The 10138-nt window shown below is 56.0% G+C and overlaps 1 protein-coding gene across 1 annotated transcript; it reads right to left on the bottom strand.

Annotated features, from left to right (window-relative positions):
* Positions 1 to 4324: 4324 nt before the first annotated feature.
* On the bottom strand, positions 4325 to 6998 carry Ascl2 (achaete-scute family bHLH transcription factor 2). Its single transcript, XM_020168821.2, has 2 exons — positions 6069 to 6998; positions 4325 to 5484 (listed from the first exon to the last, which is right to left on the bottom strand). Exon 1 carries the CDS (start codon positions 6666 to 6668, stop codon positions 6087 to 6089), a length of 582 nt encoding a protein of 193 aa, XP_020024410.1. The 5' UTR covers positions 6669 to 6998; the 3' UTR covers positions 4325 to 5484; positions 6069 to 6086.
* Between the last annotated feature and the right edge of the window lie 3140 nt (positions 6999 to 10138).

Genomic DNA, 10138 nt, shown 5'->3' with positions numbered 1-10138 from the left:
AAGTCACCATCTGGCCACTCATCTCTGAGCAGGACAGGGATTAGGTGACATGTATGGACCTTTCTGCATGGCAGCTCTGGGATGGGGGCGCGGGCAGCCGCAGGCTGGCTTCCTTGGCATAGGATTCTATGGACCAGGATGAGGAGGGCCTTGCACTTGCTCTGCTGTGAAATTCTCAGGGTTTGTCTTTGAACCTGTGTTTTCTAGGTGAAGGCCATAGACACTGGAGCACACCTGTGAGCCAGTGCTGCCTTTGCTGGTGAAGCACAGAGGGATGAGCCCTTGTCTGTCCCACTCAAGGACTTCTTCCTTGCATTAGACAACCACGTATCTGAAATCCTGACTGAAGGAGAGCGAGGCCAGCCCTCAGGAAGCAGAGGGGAAGTGAAAATAGTCTCTGCTGTTCTGGAAACGATAAAATAGAGGCCTGTGCTCACTGCAAACTATGAATTGTGTCCTGTCCGTGACTCTGCACGAAAGCTGAATGCTCTTGTTTGCCTTTAACACTGGCAATCCACCATTAAAGACAAATAGCAAAGTCCACCTTAACTCAGTCATCTTGGATCTCCAAGAAAGATTGGTTCCAGAAACCACCAACCCCGGATACCAAAATCCCAGAATGCTCCAGGCTCTTATGGAGAATGATGTAGGATTTGCACAGAACCTGCACACTCCTTTAAATGCTCTCTAGATTATTTACTATGTCTAACACAATTGATACGATAGGAAAATACTTGTTATAATACTGTATTGTTTAGGGAATGATGACAAGGAAAAAAAGTTCATGCATGCTTAATACAGACAAAAAATGCTTTGATCGCAGGTGCTCTACCACTTGAGCCTTGCTCCCAGTCTTTTATGAGTTAGTTATTTTGGGATAGGATCTCTTTGACAGTTGTGTACACCACACCCAACTATTGCCGGAGAAGGGGTCTCAGGAACTTTTTGCCCCAGGTGGCCTCCAACCATGATCCTCCCTATCTCCACCTCCTGACCAGCTAGGATTATAGGCGTGAGCCACCCAGCCCAGCTCAGATGAAATTTTTAAAAATACATGTATTTTTGAAGTGCAATTGGTTGAACCCTCGGACCTGGAGGGCTGACTGTAACTTAAACTGATGACATGTCTTTACTTAAAATGGCACTAAGTAGTGAGTAGAAAGCAGCATAAGTCATGACACACAGCATGGAAAGAGGAAAAGCTTGATATTTTTAGCTCCTTCCATGTCACCATCTTGCCATTTTTTAAAAAAAAGTGTGTGTTGTCAGCTTTATGTTACTGTGACAAAATGCCTGAGATAATCAGCTTATAAGGAGGAAAGGTTTATTTTGCCTCAGGATTTCAGAGATTTCAATCCATGGTCACTTGACCCTGTTGTCTTTTGGGCCTGTAACAAGCAACACATCATGGTGGTAGCATGTAGCTGAGGAAAGTGGCTCCCCTCATGGGGGACAAAAAATAAAGAAAGAGAGGAAGGGGCCAGGGTTTCATATCTCCTTCAAGGATACACAGTGACCTTCAGCAACCTCACTTCCTCTTACTAGGCTCTAGTTTCCATTAGCTGGGGACCAAGCCTTCAACACCTGAACTTTTGGGGGCAATTTAAGATTCAAACCATGCCAGGATGTTGCATTTTCATCTTGCACTGGTCCCTGAAAATTCCTCAGCCAGCTGTGAGCAGGCAGTGGTGCTGGCACAGGGATCTAATTGTTTTCCAGGAGTGCTCACAGCTCCTGTGCCTCCCGAGGCCCTCAGAGAAGCCCAAAGTCAGAGTGAACTATCCATGACTCTCTTTGCCTCCTGGGGCAGACATCCATCAGGGGGCTGCCCTGGAACAGAAGGAGGCCTCCCAACAAGGCATGACTGGTCCTCTCAGCTCAGGTGGGGCCCAGAGGGTCACTGGCCTGCCTCACAGGACAGGCAGAAGCACCATGAGATCAGTGTTGTGCAGATGGTTCAGAGAAACTGAGGAACATAGACAACGCCCCCAGGGCTTATTCTGCTGCCCCTGGCCCAGTGTGTGCCCCTTGGCCCTATTGTATAGCAGACTCATCCTCTGTCATTCAATGGTGTTCAGAAGAAGGCAGGTGGCCGACCCCAGCGGGCCTGAGGCCTGGGTTCATGAGCCCAGAGCCTAACCTTGGAGCCCTTCCCGGCCTCCCTCAGGGGCCATCGTGTGTAGGTGAGCCTCCATGTGGAGGACCTCAAGAGACATATCTGTTTTCTGACATACTTGAGATAGACCCACAGAAGTATTTCCAGGACAAGGCAGTGAGGCTCCGTGGCAGGCCCACCACAACGAAAAATGAGAACAAGTCATTGGCCAGAAGTGACAGAGGGCTCCAAAGCTACACAGAGTCCTGGTCACTTGGACTGTCCCCAGCTCTTCCCTCATCCCAGCCCTGCGGTGGCAATACCTGATCTGACTTTGTGGAGGGTCACTTAGTAAAGAAGTCAACATTTGAAGGTCCCATTTCATCCTGCTGTCCCAAGGACTGGGGCTACTCCACCTTCCAGGCCAATCACCTTCTGCCTGGAATCACTTCTAACCTCCAGGCAGGGCCCAAGCCTGGGTCACAGGCCCCCGGCAGAACCTAGGACAAGCTGGGCCCCTTGGTCAGGTGGAGGCCTGTCCAGGCTGGCTCATCCAGGTTCTAAATTGCTAAGGGTATCCTCCCCAGGACAGCCGCCGGGCTACCTTTCCTGGAAGGTGACTGTTCAAGGGCAGTAATGAAACAGTCCTGGGTTTGAATCCCAGTTCCTGCCACTTTCAAGCTCCGTGGTTTCAGGTGTTCATAGAGCATTTGGTACTCTGTAGATGACAGCTTGGGGGACTTTCTAACCAGATCAGCAGCAGCCAGGGGGCCCAGGTGACTCACCTATTGACCTGGCTGGAGCTCAGCAACAGTCCTTCCACTCTCTACAGTGTCCCCACTTAGATGACTAGTTAGATGGTCACCACACTTCGTGTCAGAAATTCTGGTGGGACAGAGCCAGACTGTCCCCTCCCTCTTCTACAGGAAACAGAGGGACAGGCACTCCATAAACACCACCCAGGAAAATGTGGGTGCTGCTGTTTCATCAGCAAACGGGGCAGAAGTGACTGCAGGAGGCTCTTTAAGAGGCCATTCAGTGAGGTGGGTGCATGGAGCCAGGCTGGAGTCCATACTTCCAGCCACACCAACCTTTGAGACAATCGGCACTGGGCCATTGTCTGGTGATATGACAGAAGTGCTGGGCACTAGGGGACACAATGGCAATGGGGTTTCCTTTACAGGTACACATGAATGGGGTCGTCTTCAAAACCACATGGGGGTGGGGAGAAGGGGTGGGGTGGGAGTGGCCTCTTGTCAATGTCATGAAGCTACACTGGGGACTTCTCCAACCGGCTCGGCTGTCCCAGGATCAATGTGCTCCTCTTGGCCAGGCTGTTCAAGTGACTCATACCAGACCGTACTGTGTTCCCAGCAGAAGACAGGCTTCACAGGGAGAGGGTTTCTGTTGGCCATGCTGATGCACCCTCACTTCCTCCACGACAGAAAGGTGCCCAATACATTTCTGGGCTTGCAGTTTTGCATAATAAAACACAAGCATATACCAATGGTAGCAGCGACTTGCAGAGTCCCGTCCACTTCGTGCTGGCCTAGTGCCTGTGTGGAGAGGGTGGTCTGTTCCTCTGCCCCATTCTCCCATGCCCCCCACCCAACACTACCTGTGGTTCTGGTAGCTGCAGGCCTCTCCCTGCAGCCCAGGTGGAGTCACCATGAGAGCTCAGGTCCCCTAGCTCAGTGAGGTCACTGGCCTGGGACTGGATTCCTGGAAGGACAGCCCTTGCTGGGTAGCCATGACAATGTGCCCCATGCTGTCCTTTGGACAAAGCTGGGATACTGACACCAACTAAGCCCGATCTTCATCAGACCAACCACCCTAACTTGACCCCAGTTAATCTCAGCACTGTCCCCTGGCTCTGAGGAGCTCTGCCCCAGGCCAGTGCTTCAGGTGGGTAGAGAGGAGCTCTGAAGTCTGGAATCCTCTGGCAAAGAGGGAACCCTACTTTCTGAGACCCATGTACCCCTCATGTACAGCCATGCATACCACTGCCGTGGTTACATGGAAGACACCTGCTGTGACCCCAGCCGCTCCCACATCCCAGGGTTCCAACGGCTTCACTTTAACCGCTCCTTCCTGAAAGAAGGGGTGCCTGCAGCACCCTAATGCTTCCTGGGGATCCCCTCGGCCCCTCCCAATCCCACACAGACTTCAAAGCTGCCGAGGCCCAGGGTCAAAGGTGGTGCTTTGTAATATCCCGCCTGACTCTGGGCTGGGGCGGGAAACCTGAGGGGTGTTGTGGATAGGGATTCTTGGGCAGCTTTCTGGCCTTCCTTGCTCACAAAGAGGATCTCACAATCTGGGTAGACATATGGGGCCTTTCCATAGTCACTGGCACAGTCCCTTGCAGCAGCACAGGGACCCAAGCACCTGCAGGCTGTCAGGCTGCAGGCTCACTGGTATAGGGGCCTCTCAAAATCCCCACAAGCCTGGAAGGTGGGCCTGGGGTCAGTAACATTTGCAGTCTAAGCAATTTGCCAGGGTCACCTAGCTGGAAATGGGCAATTGAGACAGGTGTGCTCACAGGTCAGACCACCTCAGGGTCCACTCAATCCGACACTTGCCCCAGACCCTTGAAGCTGTCAGTGGCCTCTGGACTTGTTTCCCAGTTGGAAGGCAGCCCTGCCAGGGCCACCCACTACCTCATTGCTGCTTGCTGGAAGCCCTTGACCCCACAAAGTGCCTGTACTGCTTTAGCACCTTTCAGTGGATGGATGGCCAGACTCAAATCTCATACCTGTTGGCCAGCCCTACAGAGAGGGTCAGGGAAGTGACCACAGGAGAGTGGTCCACACCTGGGAAATGGAGGTCAGACAGAAGGAAAGTCACTGTCGGTCACCACTGATAAACGGAATCTTCATAAAGTTCACCTTTGCTAAAATAGGCTGTCACCACACAGGCCAGCTGAGCAGTCATGCCCAAGCATCAGCCCTAGGTTGGGTGGGCTTCAGAGAAAGGGCGCCCCAACAAGCACCCAGCCCCTCCACACCTTGGCCAGGTTGGAAAATTCCAGATAGGTAGGGAGTAAGACAATCTTTATTGTGCTCCAAGCCTAAAGATCCTTTGTACAAAAATAAGTCTTCATATTTGCAGCACAGTCTGTCTGGCAGTTCAAGTTAATGCGTAAAAAATAGATTTCTGCGTCCCTGTAAAATCCTCTCTCCCAGAGACATTGAGTGCCCCGCCGAAAAGGGTCCATGGTGGGGTCCGGCGGTGGCGCGTTTCCATATTGGCACTTGGTCAGTTTGGATCCCCGGCAGCGACAGCGGCACCCCCTCCCCTGTTCTTGGGCACCACGTGAGGCCAGGTGTACGGGAAGGCTCCCGGAATATGGGTGCGCTTGCCTGCCTGACTCTAGGCGTCCAGGGCTGTGGCTGCAGGGAAGACAGAACGCGTTAATGCGGGTCGGGCCCGGGGCAGACACCCGCCCCCCCACACCAGTCCCCACCTCCCAAAGCACAGCGGGCAGTTTCGTTTGCTTCATTGGTTTTGGAGTCTGAGCCCGTGGGTGCCTGGATTCGGTCTGAGGCCCCTGCGGGGCGGAGGCGGGGCGCACACTCCGAGCCGTGGTGACTCAGGGCTCAGCTCTAGCCGACTCATTCCTGCACCCCGGCCCGGGAGGCGATTTGCAATGCAAAGTCACCCCGCCTCCAGTACCTTACTCTGCCCTGGATCCGAGAGCACTGGAACCTCACCGGCCCGACGGCCGCTCCCCTCCCCTAGCTCCCCCTCCCCCACCGGCAGCGCAGCGGGGAGAGGAAGTTTTGCAATCCCGGACAAACAAACGCCGGTCTTGCTCAGGCTTGAAAAAGTTCAAGGAAAATGAAGAGTGAGCGAAATCGAAGCTGTCGCCAGGGCCTAGCTCTCCACTGAGCTGGGTCTCCTGGGCGCGACGTGACCAATCTGCCCACCGCCCCTTCCCTTCGACCCTCCCTCCTCCCTGAGGCCCCAGAATTACCTCGGAGGGCGAAGGCTCTCAGTAGCCCCCTAACCAGCTGGAGAAGTCGAGCAGCTCGCGCTCGGCAGGGCTCAGCTCACCCTCGCAGCCGCTGTCGTCCGATGAGTAGGCGGAGCGCGGGGAGCCCGGTTCCGAGCTGCCCCCGGGGCCCGGGGACGAAGAGGCACAGGAGGGCGAGGTGGCGGTGGGGGAGGTCGCAGGCAGCCCGCGAGCAGCAGAGGGCCGCGTGGCTGGTGCCAGCAGCCCCCCGGCCAGCGCGGCGCGCACGGCGTCGTGCTCGGCGAGCAGGCGCTGCAGCGCGCGGATGTACTCCACGGCCGAGCGCAGCGTCTCCACCTTGCTGAGCTTCTTGCTGGCGCCGCCGAGCGGCACGTGTTGCCGCAACGCCTGGAAGCCCAAGTTCACCAGCTTCACGCGGTTGCGCTCGCGCTCGTTGCGCCGTGCCACCGCCGCCGCGCCAACCCCCGCCTCCGTTGTGCCCGGTCGCCGCCGCCGGCTGCAGCGCAGCAGTTCCGGGGACGCGGGTCTCCGCCTGGCAGTGCAGGCGCCAGGGGCATCAGGCGAAGGGGGCATAAGTCGAGGCAAGGCGCCGCCGTCCATTGCGCCCGCATCCACCCGCCGGACGCCTTCTCCGAGTCCTGATGCTCCACAAGAAAGTGCGCACAAAGGAACTGGGGGGGGGGAGGGGGAAGAAGCGGACGGCCACCCTCCAAGAAGCCTGTGGCACTGCGTCGCAGGCCGTTTGGAGCTCAGGGACGGCGTGACGCGGAAGAGCGAGAGATGGCAGGCCGTGAGCGCCGGGAAGTGTGGGGCGCTCGTGTCCCGCGCGTGCGGCCAGAAGCTCCCGGGTTCTCCCCTTGCGCGGCGCAGGCGGCTCGTTTTTAAATGTATAGATAACCCTCCTCCGCGCCGCCGCTGCCGCCTCCTTTCTCACGCCCTCCTCCTTTCGCCTCGCCCTCCCGCCGAGCTTAGCCCTCCCCCTCGCGCACACGATCTGAAAAAGTCCTAATCGTGCGCGTGCCCCCCACCCCCGGGCGTGATCCGTAGATCACCGATGCACCCCCATGCTCCCAGCAGGTGCCTAGTGCTTCCCGCAAAGCGTTGTACGAAGGTCCCAGTGCGCAAACCCCGGCTGCTGGCTGCAGGTCCCCAACCTCCAGGTGCAATCAGGAGGTCCCGGGCGTCACCTTCTAGTACCTCACTTCACCCCCGCGCGCAGCAGGCAAGTCCCAAGGGCTGTCAGCGCACGCTGCGGGGGACAGGTGAGGCGCTCAAGACCCCCCAGGGCACCACGCGCCGCGCAGCGGGCACTCGAGCCCCGCCCTCCTGGGGCCGGGGGGGGCGGTGCCAGGGGGGGTCTCAGCCAATCCTTTGCCGCTCGTTTGGCCAATCGGGATGGGCGCGGCTCCACGCCCGGCCTCTTGGAGGCAGCGTACGCCAGGCGCGTGGCTATGGGGAGCGTCACTAACAAAGCTCAGAGCCTGATCCGCCCCACCCTGCTGCTCCCACCGTGACAGGGGTGTCCACGCTCCACCCGCGCACACCTGTGTCCCTTCGGGCGGGGCGGGACTGGAGGAGTGGTCGAGGCCCGGTTGATTGTGAGATTCCTGTTGGAGGGGGATGGGGGGGTATTTGTGCACTCCGGTCAATCTGCGCACACCCTCTGCCTTGTGGTGTCAGTGCGCCCTGGGCCTGGTGCAGATCGACGCCTTGTATCAGAAGGCCTGGAGGTCTGCACCCAGTCGCTTCAGACCCTGGAGAGAGTAGAGTCCCCTGTCCACCCGAGGTCCACTCCTTTTCCAGTGTCCCCCACCTCCACCGCATCCTGCCCTCTAGTTCCCGGTGGCTCCTCAGTCGGTGCCTCCTCTATCTGGCGCCTCGCTCGTCTTTTCGTTCCCTGGTTTTCTTCAGTGACATGCCTCATGACCTCAGTCACCAAGCCGATGGCCTCCCTGACCCATCCTTCCCCTGAGGGCAATGAGATGAGCCGGTAGGGGGCGGGTGAGGAGGCAGGGACTCAGAAATGCATAAAATGCAGTGTTGAAGCAAAAGCTTTGGTCCTGCCACACTGTCCGGGAACCGTGCCCTCAGGGCTATAGCCAGGCCAGTTTCCCCCAAAAGGGTTAGGTACTCCTGGGACAGGGCCTCTGGGAATGGAGTGGTGGGTCAGTTGGGCCCAGCTGTCTGGAGCTGCCTGCCCATACTGGTTGGGGTAGGGGAGGGCAGGGGCAGCCTGTGGCCCCTCCTCCAGGGAGCCCACTGGACAGATAATATTTTCTGCCCCCCTAGTGGGCAACTTCTGGCTCCCATCACCCTGCAGGATCCTCCTGGGGTGGCCTGCTTGACCTTCCCACGTTAGGAAGCAGGACTGTGGAGTAGCACCTGCCAGATTGCCTGTTTAGGAAGAACAGAGGAAGCTTCCATGTACCCGTCTGCCAGGTGGAGCAATCCAGGTAGATAGGAGGGTCAAATCTGAATCCAGGCTCCCTGAACTATGTATCTGCTCCCTTGTCAGAGGCCCCTGTCCTTCCCTGACCGTTGCTTTGCAAAGCCCAACCAGTGGTGGATCTCCTGTCCTCTGTCTCCTCCCCAGGTCAAGGCTGCAAGGCAAGGGGGCAGGAACAATCCCAGATAGCAAAACTTGGTGACTGGGCCTTGAAAGTCCTTGCTGCTTTGTTATTCTTCAGGGTTCTTGGTCCCTCTACTGGTGTGACCACAGCTTTGTTCACCTGGGAGGTGGGTTGGGAGCAGCAGCTATCCTGGCCATCCTCCTGGTCTTGGTTTCCACACCTGGGCTCCAGAATCTTGGGAGCAGAGACTCTTAAAGCCCCTTAAGACCCAGGACTTCGAAACTTCCAGTTGAAACTCACAACCCCTCCAGAGGTGGAGGCCTCTGTTTCTTTCCTTGCTGTCCACCTGCCATGGTCTACCTGCTCCTTGACTGCTTGCCCTGCCACCATCAGGTCAGAAACCCACCCCAATCAGCACCTCTTCTCACCTTCACCCTCTCCCCTATCCCGGTCCTCTCATCACTCCACAAATCCAATCTGTCCTCCCCAGCCTAAAGGCAATAGTTCCCTAGGGTCTGGTATCTCTTTCTCTCCCAGTGGTTCCTCCTCTTTGTTTCTTAGTCTCACACACAGCCTCTGTCGTCTGACTTCTGCCAACCTTTGACAGTGAGGTCTGAGTCTGAGTTCTCTCTTTTGAGACCTGCCCCCCCCCACTTCATCACGAGAGCTGCATCCTCAGTAAGCATGGCGACCACGTGAATATTTCGACATAGCCAAATGTTCATCAACAGATGAATGGATGGAATATTATTCAGCCATAAAAAGAGATGAAGCAATGATACACACTACAATATGGGTGAACCTCAAAAACATGATTCCGTGAACAAAGCCAGAAAAAGACTACATATTCCATTGCTCCACTTATAAGAAAGGCCCAAAACAGACAGACCCATAGAGACAGAAAGTAGATTGGTAGCTGTAGGGGATGGGGGTCAAGAATGAGGGAAATGGGAGGGGGAGTAGCTAATGGATACCAGGGTTTCCTTTTGATTAAGATGCTCTAAGGTGAACTGTGATGACGGTTGCACAGCTGTGACATTGAGTTGTGCACTGAATGGGTGGGTGGTTAGAAAACATAGTGTGTGTCCTGTCTGTGCCTTGGCACCCCTCCTCTGCCTGGCTCACATGCTCTTGGGCTCTGCCCCTTTCGAGTCTCCTTCCCTGACCTCTCAAGCAGGGGTAGCCAGCTTTTTCTGCAAAACACAGGGTAGCAAATATTTCATGCCTTGCAGGACTGTTATAGGCCTTTTGCTGCTGGGGAGAAAATGCCCCTGTGGACAACACAGAGATGACCAGGCCTGACCAGGCTCCAATACAACTTGAGTATGGACACTGAGATTTGAATTCCAGATTCTGTTTACATGTCACAAGATATTCTTTTGATATGTTTATTATGTATGACATAAAAGTTACCATGTTAACCCTAGTCAGGTACACAGCTCAGGGGCTTGGAGCGCCCCACCTTCTTCACCACTCATCTCCCTAAACTGAAACTCTGTC

The sequence above is a fragment of the Castor canadensis genome, chromosome 1 (assembly GCF_047511655.1).
Source record: "Castor canadensis chromosome 1, mCasCan1.hap1v2, whole genome shotgun sequence".
Taxonomy (NCBI): domain Eukaryota; kingdom Metazoa; phylum Chordata; class Mammalia; order Rodentia; family Castoridae; genus Castor; species Castor canadensis.
The sequence above is the reverse complement of the archived record's forward strand: the minus strand, read 5'-3'. Positions and strand labels throughout refer to the sequence as shown.

Bases quoted from the DNA above. Each gene is read 5' to 3' on its own strand.
- Ascl2 (XM_020168821.2), bottom strand. From the start codon at position 6,668: ATGGACGGCGGCGCCTTGCCTCGACTTATGCCCCCTTCGCCTGATGCC.